At 52.4% G+C, this 23,409-nt stretch overlaps 2 protein-coding genes across 7 annotated transcripts in view; one reads left to right on the plus strand and one right to left on the minus strand.

Annotated features, from left to right (window-relative positions):
• The window catches only part of KIAA0930 (KIAA0930 ortholog), a 47,131-nt gene extending 36,471 nt beyond the window's left edge, over window positions 1-10,660 (plus strand). For all 3 annotated transcript variants that reach the window (XM_017850784.1, XM_017850783.1, XM_017850785.1), the window contains 8 exons: window positions 1,578-1,697; window positions 1,782-1,859; window positions 2,192-2,293; window positions 3,511-3,651; window positions 4,305-4,499; window positions 7,444-7,606; window positions 9,510-9,668; window positions 10,223-10,660. In XM_017850784.1, coding sequence (XP_017706273.1) covers window positions 1,578-1,697; window positions 1,782-1,859; window positions 2,192-2,293; window positions 3,511-3,651; window positions 4,305-4,499; window positions 7,444-7,606; window positions 9,510-9,668; window positions 10,223-10,263 — 999 coding nt within the window. In that variant the 3' untranslated portion in view covers window positions 10,264-10,660. The remainder of the gene's footprint in view (window positions 1-1,577; window positions 1,698-1,781; window positions 1,860-2,191; window positions 2,294-3,510; window positions 3,652-4,304; window positions 4,500-7,443; window positions 7,607-9,509; window positions 9,669-10,222) is intronic.
• Window positions 10,661-13,376: 2,716 nt separating this feature from the next.
• NUP50 (nucleoporin 50) overlaps window positions 13,377-23,409 on the minus strand; it is a 31,723-nt gene continuing 21,690 nt past the window's right edge. For 2 of the 4 annotated variants that reach the window (XM_017850779.1, XM_017850780.1), the window contains exon 8: window positions 19,846-23,346. In XM_017850779.1, the coding sequence (XP_017706268.1) occupies window positions 23,144-23,346 (203 nt within the window). In that variant the 3' untranslated portion in view covers window positions 19,846-23,143. Of the gene's footprint in view, window positions 13,679-19,845; window positions 23,347-23,409 lie in introns of those variants that run through there. The other 2 variants (XM_017850781.1, XM_017850782.1) reach the window with 2 other exon arrangements.

Below are 23,409 nucleotides of genomic sequence, written 5' to 3' on the forward strand. Positions count from 1 at the left end.
ACTAAAAATACAAAAAAAAAAAAACAAAAAAATTAGCCAGGTGTGGTGGCAGATGCCTGTAATCTCAGCTACTTGGTAGGCTGAGGCAGGAGAATCACGCAAACCCAGGAGGTAGAGGTTGCAGTGAGCTGAGATCGTGCCACTGTACTCCAGCCTGGGTGACAGAGCGAGACTCCATCTCAAAAAAATAGGCCGGGCGTAGTGGCTCACACCTGTAATCCCAGCACTTTGGGAGGCCGAGACGGGCAGATCACAAGGTCAGGAGATTGAGACCATCCTGGTTAACATGGTGAAACCCCATCTCTACTAAAAATAAAAATAAAAAAAATTTAGCCAGGTGTGGTAGCTGGTGCCTGTAGTCCCAGCTACTCGGGAGGCTGAGGCAGGAGAATGGCATGAAACCGGGAGGTGGAGCTTGCAGTGTGCCGAGATTGTGCCACTGCACTCTAGCCTGGACCACAGAGCAAGACTCCGTCTCAAAAAAAAAAAAAAAAAAAAGAAGTAATTGAGGCCGGGCGCAGTGGCTCTTGCTTGTAATCCCAGCACTTTGGGAGGGCGAGGCGGGCAGATCACCTGAGGTCAGGAGCTCGAGACCAGCCTGACCAACATGGTGAAACCCTGTCTCTGCTAAAAATACAAAAATTAGACAGGTGTGGTGGTGCGTGCCTGTAGTCCCAGCTACTCAGGAGGCTGAGGCAGGAGAATCACTTGAATCCAGGAGGCGGTGAGCCAAGATCGTGCTGCACTCTAGCCTGGGTGACAGAGCGAGATTCCGTCTCAAAGAAAAAAAAAAAAATTGAAACCAGTCTCCTAGGAGAGGTGTAGACATGCTGTGCTTTCTGTCTGATTTGTATTTATTATTTGATCTTCAGTAAACTTGACTGATCTGTTAAAATTGGGCTAATACCTGCCTTGCAGGGTTGCTGTGAAAGGATTAATAATTTAATGTGTAGCCCAGATCCCGCCATCCACTAAGAGCTCAATAGGAGTCACTATTTTCATTGGTGCCACTTAGCAAATATTAGCTCTTCAAATCATTGTGACAACTTTGAAGGGAAGATGCCCTTAGTCCATTGTACAGATGAAGAAACTGAGGCTCAGCGAGGAGAATGGATAGCCCGCATGTCCCATCTCCCATCACTAGAGAACTGGGGAACAAGAATTGGAGTTCTGGCCGGGCACAGTGGCTCACACCTGTAATCCCAGCACTTTGGGAGGTCGAGGCAGGAGGCTTACCTGAGCCCTGGGGTTCGAGACCAGCCTGAACAACATGGCGATACCCCATGTCTACAAAAAATTTTGAAAATTAGCTGGGTGTGGTAGCATGTGCCTGTGGTCCCTGCTGCTTGCGAAGCTGAGGTGAGAGGATCATGAGCCCAGGAGGTTGAGGCTACAGTGAGCTGTGATTGCACCTCTAGCCTGGGCAACAGTGTGAGACCCTGTCACAAAAAATAATGACAAAAAAGAAGTGGAGTCCTTGTCCGTCGTAATACCTGCCCAGCATAGTAGTCAGGGCGAAGAAGAGTGCCTGGACCACAGTGGGTCCTGGACGCTCACTTCTGCTCTGGGCCTCGCAGGCGACTGAGCCTGAGGTGGAGGTGGAGGTGTACCGGCGGGACTCCAAGAAGCTGCCAGGCCTGGGAGACCCTGACATCGATTGGGAGGAGAGCGTCTGCCTCAATCTCATCCTGCAGAAGGTATGGGGTGGATGGGTGGGGCTGTGAATTGGCCCCGAGGGATGGCTGACCCCTCCCTGCACGCTGAACCGTGCTCTCTTCCAGCTGGACTACATGGTGACCTGTGCGGTGTGCACACGTGCCGACGGCGGGGACATTCACATCCATAAGAAGAAATCTCAGGTGAGCCCTGGTGCGGGAGCCCCCGCCTCCCAACTGCCAGTTCAGCCCGGGCGTGGCAGACCTCTGGCTGCCCAGCATTTGAGAGAGACAAGTCCTCCCACTTCCTTCTTTGCCCCCGAGGTGAGGGGTCTGACTCCAGAAATCCGCTGAGCTCCTGGGATCCTGTATCCCATTTGAGGAGCACAGAACCAGCTTATCCCCCACGTCTCCGGGTAGGTCTCTGGCTTTGGACCGGTTCTGGGCCGGGTGGCCTCCCTATACTGGCTTGGACTGACTCTGGGCCTGTGTGCGGGGCGGGGCCTCACTTGTCCTCCACATCTGCTTTCTTCCAGCAAGTGTTCGCGTCCCCGAGTAAACACCCCATGGACAGCAAAGGGGAAGAGTCCAAGATCAGCTACCCCAACATCTTCTTCATGATTGACAGCTTCGAGGAGGTGAGCTCCACGCAGGGCCCCTCTCCTTAGCTTCCCGCCTCGGGAGGTGGGTGTCAGGCGCTTCTCCCCCCCGGCCTTAGCCTTGCAGAAAGGCGTGGGTGGCTTGGAGCTGGGAAGAGTCCAGCTGAGGCAGAGCTGGCTCGCTCTCTTCCCGATGTTTGCCTGTGGGCAGGTGAATTCCCCTGGCGCAGCCTCCGCTTCCTCCTCTGTAAAAGCAGTGTCATGATCATCTGTCCTACTTACTGTCAGGGCTGAAGACCAAGAGGCTCCTGAGTGGGAGGATGCCTCATAAACTCTCGCAAGAAGCGCTGCCCAGGCAGGAGGAGCCATTATTAATGCCAGTAAACTATAAAGAAGCACCTCCACACCTGCACTGACTTGGAATCCTAGGATGTCACAGAGGGATGGGGTTTCCGGAGTTATCTGGGCCAAGCCTTTGTTTTAAGGTTTGGGAAACAGGCCTGGGCAGAATGAGACTCACTGAGAAACGCAGGGCGCTGGGAGGGTGGGGAGGGAGCCGGTCACGGCTCACTCCCTGCTCTGCCCACTCGTGTCTCTTCTCTGTTGAGGCCCTGGTCGCGGTCCTTGTGCGCATGAGAGGCCCTGAGAAGGAAGGCATGCGCGTCTGCAGGAAGATCCCAGGCTCAGGGAGGTCATGTCCCCTCCCCAGGCACACGCAGCTCCTGCGTGGCAGAGCTGAGATTTGCACCTAAGTCTTTGTGTCCTCAGAGCTCAGTCTGTGCGCCAGGCCCTGGGAGCAATGACTCGTTAAGGCGGCAGGATGGGGCCTGTGGCACCTTAGTCTGGTGTTGTCACCCCAGGTGGGCAGTCACCCTGCCACCACCACTGAGCCTTTGGCTACACAGGAGCCTCAAAGATGTGGCAGACAGGGCTGGGCACCCCAGGCGGTGTGGAGGGGCCCAGACAGTGGCCGACGGTCCTGGTGAACCGTCATGAGGGCGTGCGTCTTCCGCCAGTCCCAGAGTCTCCCTAAGGGTCCCTGTCCTCCCCTGCTGCTCAGCCCCTGCCCCAATGTGAGGCTGTTCCTGTCCCATGGGCCTTGGAGGGCATGGGGCCACAGGAGTGTGTGACAGAGAGCCAGCTGTCCCCTGCAAAATAGGGTTTTCCGAGCAGCCCTCCCTGCCAGTTGGGCCAGGCTGTGGTGTGGGCGGTGAGAGCCGATGGTCATGTCCCTGTCTCTTTGTGCCCTGCCCCAGGTGTTCAGCGACATGACTGTGGGAGAAGGAGAGATGGTCTGTGTGGAGCTGGTGGCCAGTGACAAAACTAACACGTTCCAGGGGGTCATCTTTCAGGGCTCCATCCGCTATGAGGCGCTCAAGAAGGTGTATGACAACCGGGTGAGTGCGGGGCGGCCTCACAGGCGCTCCCGGGCCCGGGGTCGGTGGCTCCACAGCCCATCTTGGTCCACACCACGAGGCCTCCCAGCCTGCTTCTGCGTGGTAGCGGCCACCAGGGGCACCCGCAGCCCCTCGGGGCTCCCAGGCGCTCCGTAGCCCTCTTCACATCATTCTTCATGGTCGGCCTCAGCCCACACGGGCCACTTGCTTTCATCTGAGATGTGAGCGGGGACTTCCTCCTCAGTCTCTAGTTCCCTGGGAAGTGATGGCTGATAGTGTCACTCGCTTCCTTGCGACTGGCCCTGGAAGCGCTCCGAGTCGCCCCCAACGAAGCAAGCAGATGTGGGCAGGCTGCTGTCCCCCAGTAGGCACCATCTACAGCCAGCCTTGCTGCCAGCCTGGTGCCCTGTCCTCAGCCTGGCGCCCTGTCCTCAGCCTGGCGTGTGGTTCATGGGGCGGTGGGAGGGGCGCCAGGAGGGACACCAGGCAGGGATGTGGTTCCATTCCAGCTGCCCCGCCTGCCGGCTCAGACCCTCCCTCCCGGGCAGCCCCCGCTCCTTGAGGGATGGTCACCCTGGCTGTTCATGTCCCGGGGAGGGGCCCCAGGAAACCATTACCACCTCCCTGACTCAGGCTGCCCCGCCGGCCCCCAGGTGAGCGTGGCTGCCCGCATGGCACAGAAGATGTCATTTGGCTTCTACAAGTACAACAACATGGAGTTTGTGCGCATGAAGGGTCCCCAGGGTAAGGGCCACGCTGAGATGGCGGTCAGCCGAGTGTCCACAGGTGACACGTCCCCCTGTGGGACTGAAGAGGACTCCAGCCCAGCTTCGCCCATGCACGAGCGGGTAAGGGCTGCATGGCTGGGGGCTGGGGCTCCCGTCCCTCGGGTTCACTTTCCACTGTCTTCCCCCGTGCTTACGGCCCCCCGGGGACATAGGTGTCGTCATCCCCACCCAGCAGTGTGCAGGCCGAGGTGCCGCGCGTGCAGAGGCTGGACCACCCAGCCCTTCTCTTTGCTCAGCGGTTTGTAGGAGGCGCTGCTGCGGGGGAGGCGTTCCTGCCTTGCAGACCTGGAGGGCTGTGCCTGGCCAAGGTCACACTGCAGGCTGGTGCTGGGCCAGAGCTCTTTCTGCCTCCCTGAGATGCCGCAAAGCCAGGCTGAGTCCACAGGGCCAGTGGGCAGAAGAGACTGGCTGGGGACCCAGGCCCGTCCCTGGCGCCTGCCTGGGTGGACCTGCTGGGTGAGCGTGGGCACATGGCCAGCCTTCCCTGGTGAGTCAGATGGGAATGATGGTAACTGAGGGCCAGCCAGAGCATGCAGAGGCCTAGACCACCCAGCTCTGCCCCGAGGTTTGTACGAAGCACTGCTGCAGGAGAGGCATTCCTGCCTCGCACACCTGGAAACCAGACTTGCCAGCTTGCCCCAGGTCGCAAGCTCTCTTGGGCTAGCACTGGGCTTGGGACCCTGCTCCGTCTGGAGGCCACCCTCTTTCCCCAGGGCGGGAGGCTGAGGTCAGCAGCGGCTTTGCTCCCAGAAGGCTGTAGGGGGGCGCAGACAGGAGAAGGCCTCCAGCCCGCTGGCTGCTTTGCTCTGCCTGGTTCTTGCAGAGGGGCTGCCCAGAGCCGTAGGTCTTGGAAGAGGACAGGTGTGCTGGGCAGGGGCGTGCCCTTGGCACAGGTCCAGGGGCAGTCTTGCCCAGCCGTTGTCTAGGAGAGATGCCACCCACAGCCAGAATCCTGCTCTGCTGCTCTCATGACCTTGGGTGTCTCTTCCTCTCCAAGCCTCAGTTTTCTCATCTAGAAACAGGGCACGAGGATACCTGCCCCTTCAGTATTTGGGAGGCTCTGAGGAGTCTGGGGCTTGGCCCTCAGGAGGATCCCCAGGTGGCCCGCTGTAGTTGCTGTTGACCTACTTGGAAAGCAGACGCATGGGAATGTAAACAATGCTTTACTGCAGACATGCCTGAGATGAGGGAGTGTGTGTTTGTTATACTTTTAATGCGAGAAAGATCTTAACCATACTTATCTCCAGGTGGTCAGATGTTGGTTTTCTTTCTCTTATGTATACCTTTTTTTTGTTGGGGTGGGGGGAGTATCTTCTGTAATGAATGTGTTTTACAATCCAAAGACAGCAAGTGCTATTTTTTTGCAAAGATGGGTGACAATTGTAGGCAGGGGCCTCTCTTGTCTTTGGAATGAGGTGGTTTATATGTCTGAGTTTGTTTCTGAGATAAAGGGCCTGGTTCTTCCTGGTCCTTAATTATCCCCTGGGACTCTGACAAAATGTGTGTGTGAAAGTCCTTATGAAGATGTGACCCAAGCTCTGGGCTGGACAAACCCAGGTGCCGTCTCCAGCCACAGCATGAGGGCTGAGTGACTGTAGGTCACTAGACCTGCCTGCGCCTTGGTTTTCCCATCTGTCCAGTGGGAGTGGTTGTGAGGGGTGTGAAAGTCCCTGGTGCCTTAGCAACTGGGCAGCTGTGGGATTCAGGGGGAGGGACGTGCTAGGGTCACACAGGGTCAGCAGCAGGGCTGGCCCCTGGGGACTGCCACCTGTGCGCCTGCTATTACCTGTCTCCCTCTCCCGCGGGGTCATCTGGAGCCCGTGCGTGACACATGCCGACTCTGTGTATTGTGGTTGGTGCTGTTTGTTTCTTTTATCTTTTGAAAACCTTCCCCGGCTTGTGGGAACACCGTCTGGAGCCCAGCAGCTGCCAGGACTTTGGTGGATGTCGGAGCCTTGACGAGGAGGCTGACGGGGCTCCCGAAGTCTCGGTCCCAGCTCATCCTGCTCCTCAGATTCTTGTTGGCATGGGGAGGAGGGAGGAGATGGGCCAAGTTCCCTCTGGCTGGAACGCCCTTCCCCCCCTTCTTCACCTGGCGAACTCCTACTCGTCCTTCAAGACCCAGCTCCAGCGGCGTCTCCTCCAGGAAGCCTTCCCTGATTTCCCAGGCTGTGGATCCTTTTTGCCTCTGTGCTTCATGTATCCTGTGCTTCTCTTTCTCTGTCTCCACAGCCAGCATGCTGTCTATGGTTGTCACTTTGAGTCTGTCACCCCAGCAGACTGTGAGCTCCTTGAGGGCAAGGACCTGCGATGTGCCTATCTGTCCTTAGTGCTGTGGCTGCCTGGCCCTGAGTGGGTGTGAATGTTTGGTGACCAGAACCAAACGTGATTAGAAGTGGGGAGGAGACAGAGGCCTAGAGCCACTTAGCACAGCGTCTCCTGTGAGGGGTGCTGGGAACGAGAGGGATGGGGCCACTTCAGCCCTGAGAAGTCGGATAAGGAGCGTGGCCCTGGGGGACAGAAGACAGGGCTGCTGCTGTCCTGCTTGGTGACCACAGGCAAGCCAAGGTCTCAGTCCCTGCCTTAGTTTCCCCATCCGTCAGATGGGCTGACGCTAGCCCCTGTCTCACGGAGCTGGGAGGCTCGGTGGGTCTGTGTGGGGCCAGTGCTCACTCAGCATCAGCAACTGTTGTTAATTTGTGCTTGAACACCCCCCGGCCAGTGTCTGAGGCCCAGAGGAGGGGTCTTTCTGCCATTGGCGGCAGCAGCCTGGTCGCTCCTCGGGCAGCACTGGTGGCCAGGTGGCCTGCTGGCCCCAGGGCTGGAACGCATCTTGCAGTCTCTAGGCCCCACCTAGCACGGGCCAGTTGGGGCTGGATCCTCTTGGCCGAGCGGCCTCTTCCCTGGGAGCTGTGTCGGGTTGTTTGAGGGCGGGAGAGGAGGGGCATGGGGACCCTTGGGTATGGGCTATTCTGCTCTGGTGACTTTGGCTCCTTGTTCCCAGGTGACCTCCTTCAGCACGCCCCCCACCCCAGAGCGGAACAACCGGCCCGCCTTCTTCTCCCCATCCCTCAAGAGGAAGGTGCCCCGGAACTGGATCGCCGAGATGAAGAAGTCTCACTCCGCCAACGACAGCGAGGAGTTCTTCCGGGAGGACAGCGGTGGAGGTGACCCCCCACTCCGTGCCCTAGGGCCCCTGCGCCCTTCAGTCTCCTCTTGATCCAGACCATTTATTCATTCATTCATTTGTTCATTCAGCAACACGTAGAGAGTGGGTGCCAGGTGCCAGCCACCCCTCCAGGAGCTGAGGGTAGAGCTGGGGACGGACAGAAATGGCTGCCTCCGGGGGTCCCGTCCTGGTGGGCCCAGGCATCTCCTTGGCAGAGTGCTTGGAGCCCAGATGTGCAGCAGTATGTCAGTTTCAGGGGATTCCCCACCTTTCTAAGGCCTTTCAGCCTGCTTAAGAAGGCTGATGGGTGATCTGATGGCTCCGCACACACGGTTTGTGGAGGGAGAGAGGAGGGCTCCCCTCCCTTGGGTCAGCTCACCCTCAGGGGAGGCCCGGCCCTGCTAGCTCTGTGCAGCCTCCCAGGACCGTGTGCTCTTTGGTGACAGAGTCGCCACCTCGTGCAGCCTCCCCCCAGCCTCCCTGTGCCTCTGTGCCCCTGTCCCCCGGACTCTGGGTGTCTATCTGGATGTTCCTGTGCCCCTCAGTCCTGCCCAGGCACAGTCTGCACTCTCTCCTGAGCACCTGCACCTGCTCCCTGTCCTCGCTCAGTGACCGTCCAGAATACAGGAGTCATTCCCAGAGCCCCCAGGGAGGCCATGGGGTGGTGGTGGGGGGTTTAAGCAAGGGAGTGACACAATCAGATTAGCATATTTAAAACGCCACTCAGCAGACCGTGTGGAAAATGGCTCCTGGGGACAGGGGTGGCCATCACAGACAGGTTGGGAGGTTCTGCCACGCTCTGCTGGCATGGACCATGTGCCTTCCTCACCGTCATCCTCAGGACCCAGTGGGCGCCTGGCTCTGCACTGTGTGTCTGTTGAGTGTATGGAAGTGAAGGATTGGCCAGGTGCAGTGGCTCACACCTGTAATCCCAGCATTTAGCAAGGCCGAGGTGGGTGGATCACCTGAGGTCAGGAGTTCAAGACCAGCCTGGCCAGCATGGTGAAATCCCGTCTCTACTAAAAAACACAAAAAATTAGTCCCGCGTGGTGGCAGGGGCCTGTAATCCCAGCTACTCTGGAGGCTGAGGCAGGAGAATTGCTTGAACCCGGGAGGCAGAGGTTGCAGTGAGCCGAGATTGCGCCACTGCACGCCAGGCTGGGCAACAAGAGTGAGATTATCTCAAAAAAAAAAAAAAAAAAAAAAAGAAGTGAAGGATTCGCTGATAACTCCCACTGAGCACCTCCCCCAGCGGGGAGCTGGGGCTGCAGCATTGGTCAGAAGAGGTGGCAGTCTTTGTCCTGACTACTGGAACCAAGAGGCAGGGGCCCCGCCTGTGCAAGGCCCAGGTCAGGGACTCCAGCACTGGCCTCAACCTGCTCTTGTGTGAACTTGGGCCAGCCCCTTCCCCACCTGGGCCCGTTCCCGAGTCAGGGAGAAGTATTGATCACTGCCCTAGTCTACCTCTCTGGGGCAGGTTTCCCCAGCCGGGACCGCAGGACTGGGTAACGGTGCAGGTCGGCCCAGGCTTGCTCCTCCCATGCTCTGCAGGTGGCAATGCCTAGTTCCAGGGACAGGGCCCGTGGAAACAGAAAATTACACACTCTGTGTGCCAGACCCCTTGGAGGAGACTGAGCTCGAGACAGAGAAGGGAGAGATGAGGGGGTGGCCAAAGAAGTCTTCCTGGAGGTGGAGGCGTGGGTCTGGGCCGGAGGAAGGGGGAGGGGTGTCACGGGCGAGGCGGCGGCAGCTCTGGAGTGCGTGGGTGCTGGTGTGGGGGTGTTGGTAAGGAGCGTCCCGGCCTCAGCAGAGCGTGGCCTTAGCCTGGCCTGGGAGCTGGCGTCCTGCTCTTCCCCCCGCAGCCCGTGCTGTGGGCACTGACCTGGCCTTCTCTCCTCCAGCCGATCTGCACAATGCAACCAACCTGCGGTCTCGGTCCCTGTCGGGCACGGGACGGTCCCTGGTTGGGTCTTGGCTGAAGCTGAACAGAGCAGATGGAAACTTCCTTCTCTATGCACACTTAACCTATGTCACTTTGCCGCTGCATCGGATTTTAACAGGTAATGCTGGCTGATTTTAACAGGGAAGCTGCCGCACCTCCTCACAGCTCTGCCTCCAGGGCCTTGGTGCTTGCGAGCCACCCGGAGTCGTCCCGCCCTGTCCTGTCGGTTGGTTGGGTTTCTTTGCAGGGCTCTTGGCCTCCTTGTCTCAGACTTTGGGTGGAGCCGTAGCTTTCCCAGAAGTCCTCCCTTTGCTCACCTTTCTGGCACACCTGCTGTCCCCTCTGGAGTGGCCACATGCCCGGGTGTGTGTGATTGACAGGCGATGGGAGGCTCTTGGGCCACCTTGCCGACCCAGGCCTGCAGCAGCTGTGACAGGCCGTGGCTCTGGCCCCCACACCAGCTTGTACCTGAGCCCCTGCAGGGTGTGCCGTTGCTGCGGGCCCGTTTCCCAGTCTGCAGGGTGGGGATGGTGGAGACGCGTCTCCTCTGCAGTCTGTGAAGCCTGGAGAGGAGATGCGTGAGTGGCCGAGGCGGGCTTCCTTCAGAAGTGGCACTGCTTAGCACTGCTGTTGCGGGTTACTGTTTCACCTCTTCCCTCCTGCCGGCCCTAGACATCCTGGAAGTTCGGCAGAAGCCCATCCTGATGACCTAGCCGCGTGCGGAGCCTGTGCAGAGCCCCGGCCGGGCCCAGCCCTGGGAGTGCTGCCAAGTGCCTACCTGTCCACCGCCACCGGGGTCTTCTGTGACCCGCCAGTGCTGGAGCCGCAGCCAGGCGAGGCCACTCGACTCCCGGGGCCAGGGCCGACTCCACGAACACCAGCCCAAACTGAAGTGCCTCTTCCCTCCCCTGCTGGCTCTGCTCCGCCCTGTGCCCCCCGCCCGTCGCCCCCCACCCATCTCTGGAGAGCCCTCTGCACCCAAACAGGACTAGAGCTGCCGAGCGGCCATGAGGGACAGCGGGAGGAGCAGCTGATGCCCCGAGCGGGGCCAGACCGGCGCATCTCTGTTCACATGCCCCCAGCAGCAGGCGGAACCACCCAGCAGGGCACCCGGCGCATCAGACTGCCCACACCTTCTTGAGGAGCGCCAGTTGAAGATTCTGGAACACCATGCGGATGAACTTCAGCACCCGAGTCAGTCCCAGCTCATCCTTCCCGGTTTACCACTTTGTTCTAATAGGAGGTGGGAATACAAGAAGTTTGATGCCTTTGCCCTGGGCTGGGAATACCTCACCCACGCCCAGTTCCGGAAAGGCCTCCAGCTGAGCAGACGGCCCGATCCCGCCAGAACGACCTTTTGCTTCCAGCCAAAGAACACCGTCAACACGCACCTCCAACCTGGACATCCCGCGCTGGGCCGTCCCAGCCAAAGAACACCGTCAACACACACCTCCAACCGGGACATCCCGCGCTGGGCCTCGAACGGAGGGGCCCGCAGAGTTTGGATTCTGAGGGTAGTCGGGAGGCCTCGGTAGCCACACAACAGGAGATCTGCCAAAGGGTGTCTGACGTGGGGTGGGGCTGGCATCATCCCAGGGAGGTTCTAGGTGGGACCCCGTCTTCTGGGGGCGGGGGTGTCTTTTCATCGTCCCTGGTTTCCTGGAGCTCACTTCCTTTGACAGCGTGTGCTGGTCCCATCTCAGACCAGCTCACTGAGGCAGAGGAGTTGCTCAGAGGCTCGCAGGGGCACTCCCATCGGTGCGTGTGAGCACCGCCCAGCCCCAGGCCTGCCCTCCGCCTGCTCCAGCGTGAAGGCGTTTCCATCTGCAAGGATGCACGGTGCCCTCCACGAGAGCAGGCCTGTCCCCTCCCCAACTGGGAATCAGCTGGGAGCTGGGTCTCTTCGTGGCGGGCTTTGTTGGAAGTTCCCAGGAATGTCGGAGGTTTTCCTCACCATTCAGACGGTCGTGTGTTTAGCGATCTTCTCTGGGGGGGAAAGGAAGAGGAGGGGCTTGTTCTCCCATCTGTGTATTCTTTGGGCTCCGGGAACAGGGGACTACTTTGGGGCTTTCTCCAGACTTTTGTATGTTATTATTAAAAGCGAGCTATTGCATTTCATTCTGCCTCAGTTTGCCCACCTGTGAAATGGGGCTTCCACCACCTACCTCACTAAAGTCTCCAGGGTTCAGGTGTGTGACTGGGTCAGGGCACAGTCACCCAGCATCCTGCACAGGTTGGGTCGGATGTTAGACTCCTGGGATGCCCACCTCCCCTCACCCTTTGTAAGAACCTAGTCTGAGACTGTGCTTGGTGGGGGATTTGAACCTTCTCTCTCCTCTAGCAGTGTCTGCTCAGGCCTGACGGCTCAGCTCTGCACGATTTCATGTTCCAAACCCATGTCTTAGGGCAGCACAGAGCCAGGTCATGCCATGCCCCAAAGTGTGGGGACAGAGCCTCAGGGAGCCCCGAGCGTGGCCCAGCCTTCTGGCCCAGCCCCATTTGAGTGCTCTCAGGGGATGCCAAATGCTGTTTCCAAGTTTGTGTCCATGTGGCTAAAATCCACCTATTTCTTCAGGAACTCTTCCCCTGGTTGTTCTGGGGATCTTGGGAGGAACACAGCCCTGACGGCTCGTCCGTGGGAAGATGAGGCAGTCCAGGTCGTGAGCAGCACAGCGGCCTGCTCTCTGTTCTCAGAGGTGAGGGGCGTGAGGTTCTCTACCCTAGGGCCAGCATTTGGCCAAGCTCAGAGGCTTGCCTGGATGGCTCGGGGTGAGCTGGGCTCCTCGTCTGTAAGGTGGCGAAAGTGCTACCTGCCTCACAGGTGACCATGAGGACCAGTCACAGTGACGTGTGAGAAGGCCCACTGGTCACAGAAACGTGTGCAAATCATGCTAGCTTAGAGATCAGTCCTCATTGTGAACAGAGCACACGGTGGACTGTGGTTTCATAGCCAACACATAGCAGCTATCATGTGCGGCCGCTGGTCCGACCCCATCTTACAGACGAGGAAACCAGCACAGGCACTAGGGGACTGCCCGGAACAAACAGCAGGGGCCAGCGATGGGAGTCAAACCCAGGCATGTGGCCCGGCCTGCACGCTGAGCCACACGGTGCTGCCCGGACAGATGGACAGACACTTGGTGGAGGCTGCCTTTCTCAGTCCCTAAAACCCTCTGCAAAGGGTACTTGCAATGCAGGATTTAAACCTTGCTCAGAGCCACTTGAGAACTAGACAGTAAGGTATTACTCCCAGGTTTGGCTTTCCAGAGTAACAAATGACATGTGGAATAAAGTAACAGAGTAACAAGTGGCAGGGCCAGAACCAGGGCCCCCAGAGTCCTGGTGTTGGCACATTTGTATTTCTTGTAAGGCCATCTTTAATTTTTCTGGGAACACACCTGCCTCTTGTGTAATGCAGGGAAGACTCATGCATGGTGACACCTAGGTTTCCTCAACAGAACACTTAATCCCAAAACCCCTTTAAGACATTAGGTTTCCTCAACAGAAAACTGTGCTTTAATCCCAAACTCCCTTTAAGACATATTGGGGCCGGGCGCCGTGGTTCACGCCTGTAATCCCAGCACGTTGGGAGGCCAAGGCAGGTGGATCACGAGGTCAGGAGTTCAAGACCAGCCTGGCCAATATGGTGAAACCCCGTCTCTATTAAAAATAGAAAAATTAGCTGGACGTGGTGGGCACACGCCTGTAATCCCAGCTACCCGGGAGGCTGAGGCAGGAGAATCACTTGAACCCGGTAGGCGGAGGTTGCAATGAGCCGAGCTCAAGCCATTACACTCCAGCCTGGGAAACAACAGTGAAACTCCGTCTCAAAAAAAAAAAAAAAAAGACATACTGGTCTTTAATGGCAAACTCCCTTTAAGGCCTGTTGGTCTTAAAAGAGGATTTGGGATTGAAGCACAGTTTTCTGTTGAGGAAACCTAGGTGTCACTTTTTAGAACATGAAGAAGAAAGTTGTGGGATGGGCTTTTCCATTTAAAGGAATGTGATGATCCTAGGTTCTGATGGGTGATAGATGGTCTCCGTTTATACCCTTTCTTCTTTCAGCAGCTGTAAGTTCAGGTAGTGGCCATCTCACATTCTGATGTCCTACTGGAAGTGCCCAGTTGCCTGCAAAGACAACTAAGGCTCATTATTTCAAAAGAAGATTATTTAAAACACGAGTGACAGGTAGTCAGAAGAGAACAAAAGGATGCAAGATACTCTATAGCCAAGTCCGCTTGGAGGCAGGATGGGTTGCTGAGTGGAGTCGCCGCTCACGTTTGGATTCTTACGGACTGTGAGTTAGGCTTCCCCCTACATGGAGTCATGGGAAGGGTCTAAAGGCATGTTCCTGAGGTGCCCTCCCTCAAAGAGTCTACCTGCACTCAAACCAGGGTCTGTTTTTGCTGTTTTAATCATAAATAGACTAGTTAGTAGAAGACTTTTGAAGAACAAAGTAAAACTTTTTTTTCATTAAAAGACGTCCCGGAGGAAAGGCCCTGTGCAGCCAGTATATTCTAGTGACTGCCTTGACCACGTCTTAATATGCTGGTTTTAAGTTGTTGGCCAAAATCCTTTAAAGACACATGAAACGTCTGCCAACTTTTTAGTGAACTTAACAGGTTTCACTGACGTTTTTCTCCATTTTCAAATTTAGGTGGGATCTGCTTTCATGTCCTGTTTCAAAAACCAAGTCTCTCTTGACAGCCCATTGGTTCTTCCTGTCCTCTTGCTCTAGCCTGTATCAAAAAGCAGAATGACTGTACTTCTGTTTTAAAAATAACCACCTGATAGGACGGACACTACGAGCTCAGGAAACGCACGTGCCCTTGAGCTTGAATGGAGGCAGCCTCTGGAGTGGCAGCCACTGCCCTTCGAGGGAGAGCAGCTCTTCAGCAGGTGGGCCCTGGGAGCCGGGTGATGGGCACCTGCTGGGGCTGCTTTTTTCTCTTTTTCACTGGCTGCTTGATCCCCAGTGGCAAATGGACCCCTCAGCCCTTTCTTGGAGCCCTGGAGCACTCCTTGGGACACGGAGTGGCCTCGGGCTGGGTTCAGAGCTCCCGCATGGGGAGTCTCAGAAGTGGAGGCAGCTGCTGATGGGCGAGTTTACAACTTCTTATGCCTAAGGCAAGTAGACGTTTTTATTCCATCTCCAGTCCTTGAGCTCAGCAGATCAAAATCACAGTGACCCTGCAACCCTCCAGAGCCCAGGGCATGCTCGCTGTCTGTCTTCCCCGCCGTGCCCCTTTAGTCCCCGCTCTGTGGAAGACCAGGCAGTTTAGGTGTAAATAGGTATCTTTTATGGTTTCCAAATAAATTATTTGTGTAAGAGTAATTAACTCTGTAAGAAAACTGACTCTGAATTATGATTTCTACAAAATGTATTTTAGCAAAAACACCACGATGGCCTGCACTGGATAGCTCGGTCTGCTAACTGCCAGTGGTAGTTTCATAAGCATTACCAACAGCTTCTTTATTGACCATCTTCCACGTCCAGTAGAGATCATTTCTAGGCGGTATTTGTTGGTTGGCTGTTGGCTTTGCTTTATGATTTCATGTTTCTTTTAAAAGTTGTTTTGCATGTTGAATATTAAATTTTTCTCTTCTGTGTCTTCCTCTAATCTTTTTTTCTGGCATGGGCATTTCAGGGTAAATACAGATATAGCAAAGCGATCATGATTGAACCTTAATTTGCCTCCAATGATTCCTTAAACTTTTTTTGGAGCTTTCACACAAACTGCGTTTTTGAACTGGAGTGTGCTGGAGGCAGAGAGAAATGACCCTGTGTGCTGGCTTTGCCTGTCATGAGCCAGTGAGGAGTCCGAGAAGTGGTGGGCAGGTCAGTGGCTGGGGTTTGGCCAGAGATGCCGTATTTGCGGAATTAAATCATTTCAAGATAAATTTCAAGGCCTGGCACAGTGGCTCACGCCTGTAATCCCAGCACTTTGGGAGGCCGAGGCGGGCAGATCACTTGAGGTCAGGAGTTCGAGACCAGCCTGGCCAACATGGTGAAACCCTGTCTCTACTAAAAATACAAAAATTAGCCGGGCGTGGTGGTGCACACCTGTAGTCCCAGCTACTCAGGAGGCTGAGGCAGGAGAATCGCTTGAACCTGGGAGGCAGAGGTTGCAGTGAGCCGAGCTCACACCACTGTACTCCAGCCTAGGTGACAGAGACTCCACCTCAAAAAAANATTCCTTAAACTTTTTTTGGAGCTTTCACACAAACTGCGTTTTTGAACTGGAGTGTGCTGGAGGCAGAGAGAAATGACCCTGTGTGCTGGCTTTGCCTGTCATGAGCCAGTGAGGAGTCCGAGAAGTGGTGGGCAGGTCAGTGGCTGGGGTTTGGCCAGAGATGCCGTATTTGCGGAATTAAATCATTTCAAGATAAATTTCAAGGCCTGGCACAGTGGCTCACGCCTGTAATCCCAGCACTTTGGGAGGCCGAGGCGGGCAGATCACTTGAGGTCAGGAGTTCGAGACCAGCCTGGCCAACATGGTGAAACCCTGTCTCTACTAAAAATACAAAAATTAACCGGGCGTGGTAGTGGACACCTGTAGTCCCAGCTACTCAGGAGGCTGAGGCAGGAGAATCGCTTGAACCTGGGAGGCAGAGGTTGCAGTGAGCCGAGCTCACACCACTGTACTCCAGCCTAGGTGACAGAGACTCCACCTCAAAAAAAAAAAAAAAAAAAAAAATGCATTTCAAGTTTAGCTTTCAGCCTCCACAAGGTAGTGCATACCCTTTCAGTTGTACTGTAAAATTTCCCAAGCTTTTTCAGAGAACCTCTTAACCCTCACAGAAGTGAAGAAACAATGGAATAGAGGCCAGGAGTCCCAAGTTCAGGTTTCGCAGGCTCCAGGTAAGCTGCCTGGTCCAACGGAAGATGAGGTGTTTGCACCAGGCGGTTCTCTTGCAGCTCTGCGGGCGAGGGGACCTCAAGCAGGCTCTCGCATTTTCTGGCTGATCCTTCCGAGCCTGCTACTGCAAGGCCCTCGTAGGTGGAAGCAGCCTCATTGTCGCCTTTCACACCATGAGCTTTTCCTTTCCATAGTCAGATGGACTTAGGAAGTTACCAGCGATGGGTGTAAGGCCTAAGACACTGCAGAAAGTTACAGAATGGAAAATGAGGGGCAGAGAGAAAAGAGGGTCTGAGAGGAATGCAAGCATTCCGGAATATAGTAAGGGACACCCCACCAGTGACATTTCTTGGGAACAGTCACTGCCTTAGAAACACCAGACCAGGAGAATTTTCTGACCAGCACCTCAAAGGCAGCCCATGAAGATGGCAGTTAGGAAGGAGACGGTCTAGCAGGTGAAGACTTCCTTGCCATCCAGGTCATCCCCCTTCTCGTTGAACAGTGGGAAGTCCTTTTAAAGCAGTCACCTGAAAACTGTTTAATAGATACTTAGGGAGAGTCTGTATCTTGGAAGCGGCCTGCAGGAACTTCATTCCTATTCATTGCCTCCTCTTGAAGGCTAATTTTGCTATTTCATTTCCTTTATCCTTAGATGAGCTTTTAGGAACTACTGTAGAAGGAAAAAAGTGAACTGGAAAGGAAAACCTTTGGGAATCATACTGGGAGGAGAGGGGAATGTAACTCAATCCATACAGTAAGTAACACAGTTCATTGTAAATAGACATGTTGACTGTGGTAACATGCTATACATTGTGCCTGATTGTTAAAATGACGAGAACAGCTGGAAAATTTACATGAGGAAGGGAAAATACTTGTTTCTGGGGATGAAGGATCATGTTCTATTCTTTCCTTACAGTATCACTGAATTGCCCCCTGACCCAGCCTCTCCATCAGCCAACAGGTTAACGAGGTTTCTTTCCTCTGTGTGGACCGGGGTCTTTCCTCTTGGAATCTGACTTTAATAAAACGATTAGGTTGCTCATTTTGAAATAACCATGGCTTTTAGCCGAATTTTACGCTACTCTGAATACACAATTTTGCTCAAAAGATTTTAGCCAATTCCAGAAGTCAGTGCAGTTGAGTCATTTAGTGGGCACGTACATCTCCTTAACGTGGCACGCTGGGGAGAGGAGTGTGGGGCTGGGACCTCAAGCTGCGCCACCTCAGACACACTCAACCCTGGGCCTGGGTTTCCTCAAGTAGAATCACCACTTTCCTTCCAGGGATGCGACGATGTTGAAGTGAGACAAGGTACGTCCAAAGGCTGGCATAGTTCCTGGCAATGCTGATAACTACTGCCATTTCTTCCCGGCGTGCCCAAGGGGTATTTCATGGGCCATCTTTCGAGTCATCAGGAGTGCATGTGTGCCGGCGGTTCCCAAATGTGAACGTGTATCAGGATCACCTAATGCATGCTGTAACCCAACGTTCAAACCCAGAAGACTGGTAAGGAAAGTACTTTGGAATCAGTGATGACGGCTGCACAACTCTGTGAGTATGCTGCAAGCCACTGAATCGTGTACTTTAAAGGGGTGCAGTTTATATGAATTCTATCTCAATTTTAAAAAGTGGGCTCCAGCCTGAAGTGCTGATTCAGTAGCCGAGTTGGGGCCCATGGGTTTGCCTTTTTCTGGGGCGGGCGGGGAACGGACAGTCTTGTCCTCTCACCCAGATTGGAGTAGAGTGGTGCGGCCACAGCTTACTACAGCCTGGAACTCCTGGGCTTAAGCGATTCCTTTCACTACCACGCCCAGCTAATTAAAAAAAAGATTTTTTTTTTTTTGTAGAGACAGGATCTTGCTGTGTTGCCCAGGCTGGTCTCTAACTCCTGGGCTCAAGCAAGCTTCCCACCTCAGCCTTCCAAAGTGTTGCAATTACAGGCATGAGCTACCTTGCCCAGCCGGGTTTGCCTTTTTTTTTTTTTTTTGAGATAGGGTCTTGCTTTGTCACCCAGGCTGGAGTGCAGTGGCATGATCACTGCTCACTCCCTGGAGCCTTCACCTCCTGGGATCAAGCCATCCTCCCACCTCAGCCAAACAAGTAGCTGGGACTACAGGTGCGTGCCATCATGCCTGATTAAATTTTGTATTCTTTGTAGAGCCAGGGTTTTGCTATGTTGCATGTTGGGGACCACCACGCACAGGGCACCCGAAGTCTGTTGGCGACAAAGTATTGAGAAGAGAGAGGTTAAGAGTAAAGGTGGAGCCAGGGGGCCAGTTGCAAAATGTGGAGGCTGCAAAAGGCTCAGAGCTCTGGTCTCCACAGTATTTATTGTAGTACAATCACAGAAGCAGATGTTGAGGGCGGAACAGTGAAAGGGTGCAGTGCGTCACAGGCGTAATCTACAGCAATAGAGGTTTAAATGAATCTCCTTTGTGCTCAAACAGCGTATGTTTAACTTATCGGAGAGTAGCTAGTGGGAGTGGCTTATTAGGAGCCGGCACGTCTGTCCACATTCCAGTGCTTCAAAGGAGTGTCTTGTCTTTCTCCTTGAACACAGTGCTTACAGATAGAGCAGGTCTCGCTCCGAGCATGGGAACATGATGGCAAAGAGGCTTTCCTCCTCACAGGCCTCTTGTGGCTTTCCACAACTTAATGTCCCGTATTTTTATGGCCAGTTTATACAGGCATCCACAAGCCCTTTTCCCAACAGTTGCACAGGCTGATCTTGAACTCCTGGGCTCAAGCGATCCACCGCCTCGGCCTCCCAAAGTGTTAGGATTACAGGCGTGAGCCACCGCGTCCGGCCGGGCTTGCATTTCTATTAAGTTCCTATGTGGCAGCAGTCCCAAGACCACTTTGAGAAGCCAGGTTCTAGCCCAGCCACGCAGCTGAGTATCTATACAGGGCTTCTGCGGTTTAGGCACGATCTTCCTCTTGAGATAACATTCTTAGTGTCATTTAGTTTCTATTAGATGTTAACAGTTCAGGAAAAGACTTTGATGGATAACAAGTCTTTGCAGTACTATTTTTTTAAACCAGAAAATACCCCTTATAAACCAAATAAATGCTGAGTAATGTAGGAAAGGTTAAAAATATGTCTCAAAGGTTTGCTTTGAGGACTAACCAAGGTAATACATATGTAAAGCAGCTAGCCAATGCTTTGCACACTAGCCCATTAAGGATCAATTGTTCCCATTCCAATCTGTTAAGATTTTAATCGAACAGAAACCCTTGGTCTGAATGGTTTAAAAGTAGTCTCAACCCCCAGCAAGGAGTCTGATAACAAATTGGTCTCTCACTCACCTCCAAGCCGACCTTCCTGTTGTTCAAGAAGTTTCTGGTTGCAGCTTCTGCGTGATTCTTTTCCTCAGGTCTGACTTGTATTAATGCCAAATGCATCACAGAGGAACATAAGACTGCCATACACTGGGATTTTGTTTACTTTTCATTTATTCACATTTCATGGATTGTTAACACTTCCTCGATGGGAGCATTCAAAACTAACACAAGCTGAGATTGTATTGTCTGACAATTCAAGTATTTGTTTTAGAAAACAATTTCCTAAAGTAAAAAGCAAACAATTTATCCATCTGATTGCTAAGAAGTTGACATCTCCATTACAATTGTGTCTGCATCCAACGGAGAGTCCTTCGTCCTCAGGATGATTGTTAATGGCTGAGAACATACAGTGGCCTGTGTTCTGAGTGCCTGACTGGAAAAGACCTCCCCATCATCTACCATACTACGGGACAAATCAGTATCTACTCAAATTCCCACTTCCAGAATGAGGACTCATCAGGGGTTTAGGAGTTTGCAAAGCCTTCGAAATGCATCGTGCTTGAATTTTGACTCTTCTGAAACTGACAAATGCTCAAAAAACAAACTTGTTTAACTTTTACTGAAAAGGCTCTCAGTGAAAACTTGTTTTGAACTCTACTTACTAGTAGAAGAGTCTTAGTTTTTCTTCCCCTCTACACCAGAAAAGGTAGTTTTCTCTCTTTTTTTTTTTGGCATGCAGCATATATAAAATTGTAATCTAGAACTGAAATTGTAAAATATAATAATCCTCTTAAAATCAGTCCATGAACAGTCAGACTTGTCCTTCCATGGAAAACATAATCTAAACTTCTTTAAAAACTGGACATATTTTAAGTCTGTAATTCGAATAATGAAGATGGCATAACAAATTTTTTTGCTTACTAGGAATGCGCAAAAGGATGAGATGGATACACAGGTTTAAAAAAAAAAGGCCACTGGGATACTTAGTATTTGCCAAGATGCAAAACAATTTTAGAATAACAATAATATACACCTTACTTTAGGCCACATATATGATACACTTCATAGATTCTCAAAAGACGAAAATTTCAGTCCACATTAAACATTTTAAAGCATAATTGCTAATATTTTGTTAAAAATAAGTCAAACTAGACGCATAAATCAGAATTACCTGTTAACATAGTGGGGAAAACAGGTAAGCCCTCCGGGGGCCCCGTGCCCCAAGTAAAAGACAAGGAGTTACATTTCAGTCAAATCCACATATACTCAGGCTCTTTACACCAATAATCAAAGTGGAGACCAACCAGTTCCTAAAGCATACAAGAGTGATTTTAAGAAAATCCCCCATTCTGAGTTTTATGGTAGACGTGTCACATTTTCCCTGTAATTTTCACTTTAACAGTGATAGTCTTAGCAGCAAAATTTGCTGGGAATGTTAGGAAAAAAGAAAGCCACACATACCCACTGATTTAAAATATATAAACTATTTTTTACAGAAGGGGCAGGTTTAAAAGATAATCCAATCATGATCTTTTCATGCCATTTTTTGTCAACTTTCCATACACGCGCAGATGCTAACGAAGTACTGTGTCATATACACTTAAGTGTCCGAAAGATGCCTGCGAGCTTGATTCCAGCTGGTACCAGGGAAGCACATGTGGCTAAGTTGCAACAAACTTAAATTTGTTCCCCTTAGTTCTTCATCTTTTTAGAAGTTGAATAAACCTAATGTCAATCGGGCAGCGCCGGTATTAACAGCATCAACCACTTGCTTACTATAAATCATTGGCAACAACAACTCACATGCATTCTCAATTCTAAAAAGTCAATGTAAAAATAATGGCCACTTCCTGGGTGCCTACTCTAGCTATGTCTGACAGCACCCTGTAACAGTACAAGCACACCTCTCTGAACAGATTCATGCAAAGCCACACACTAGGCCAGATTCTCCCGGTGGAATCAGAACACTGAAAGTAGAGCAAGAACCTCATGACAGCGTTGGCCCAGTCATACCTCAGGTACTCAGGAGTTCATATTTGATCACAAAATTGCTCCCGGCCCCAAACTTTACACCTAAAGATTGTAGTTTTAAAAAAGCCACTGTGCCGTCCACAATTATTCTGACTACTCTCTTCTACATGAGAATGCGCAAAGCACCGAAGATCAGAACACACACACGAGCCCTTGGGCACCGACCCTGAGCCTGTACACGAGATCAGCTGGCACTAGTCTCAAACGATTCATGAGGAATCAAAGTGGAAATTTAAACATTCAATTCTGCATCCATTCCTGTGCCCAGAGTCTTCAAAGAATGCTCGTGTTAGTTACCTGACAGCTCTGGAGAAGTGACGTCGATATTCGTGTGCATAACCATGGCTCCCTTCCAAACAGACATATGGAATCTTATTCTTAAAAAAGTAAAGATATTTCAGATATCAAATGTATAATATACTGCTGTCTAAAGTTAAAGGCAAAATTGACACACGATTTTCTCTTCCATTACCTTATTACATGTTTCCTAGTGAATTCAAATGGCTCGTGTGTCCAAGCTCCCAGGCACGTCACTGGGTCCTAGTTTTCATATGCGTGGGGCTGATTATGGTAAAAATGCCTATGAGCATCTTCTTTTCCTAGGATGGTCTCGTTTGACTTTCATTTCGTAAAAGGGTTCACTGTCCATAGTGTAGATGATAAGCTACCAAACTTGTGCTTTTAAACCCATTCCTGGCAATCCCCCGTTATCTTAATTTTGTCTTTAGGGGGATAAAGAAGTTAACACTACCTCATGAACAGAAACTACAAAGCCAAAAAAAATCCTTCACAAGCTGTTCATTTCGAAAATGCAGGTCCTGAATTCTCGTGAAGCAGCCCACAGGGTTACAGGCCAGTGATTCGTATGCTGAGGTGAACACTTAGTACTCACATTTTAGCTTCAAAATAAAAATAAAGCAGAGGACAAACACCTGTCACAGCGTGGCAGCCCAGTTCATTTGGTAACAATGAGTCTCACACGTCGGCTGAGCCCACCGGAGAGAAGCACACAAGCCAGCTTTCTTCTGAACATAGCCAGGCACCTGTTCAAAAGCCTCTCTGGTGGTGGTGGTGGTGGTGGACCCCAAAACCCACGGGTTGGAAGAGCCTTTGGGAAAGCGAATCGATACCCTGATTGCAGTCCTTGAAGAAATCACTTAGGGTTAGTTTAATAAACGAACATTTAAAAAATCTTCCAAAAATTGCATTCGAATGTATTTTAGACTTTAGGCAGTTCTTAAGAAGGGAGAATGCGGTTTCCTGACAACATTTCAAGGTTTTATTGGCCACATTAATCTTCCTCACAAAAGTTTTAAGTTATCTGTAAGTTCTTAGAACGTCAAAGAAAAGAAAAACTAAGTTTAAGGAGCGGTGGGAGAAGCAGCAACTTGGCAATAATTCCGCAGCCGACGTTGCACGTTCAGGCATCCTTTTTCTCCAGTAAAATTTTGTGCAACTCATCTGCATCCTCGCTGGTTTTTACCCGAATCAGCATGGTGACTGGCATGGTGGCATTCTTCTCGTCGATTGGTGGATTTGGAACACAGACGATAAGAACGTTATTCTTCCCTGTTCGCGTACATGGCATATTGGGTGGGATCAGAACATTCAGCAATATGTTGCCTGCATTCAAACAAACAAAACCCATCGAAATTCTAGACGCTATAGCTCCACCAAAGGAGTCTG

The sequence above is a fragment of the Rhinopithecus bieti genome, unplaced genomic scaffold, assembly GCF_001698545.2.
Source record: "Rhinopithecus bieti isolate Rb0 unplaced genomic scaffold, ASM169854v2 scaffold_32081, whole genome shotgun sequence".
NCBI lineage: Eukaryota > Metazoa > Chordata > Mammalia > Primates > Cercopithecidae > Rhinopithecus > Rhinopithecus bieti.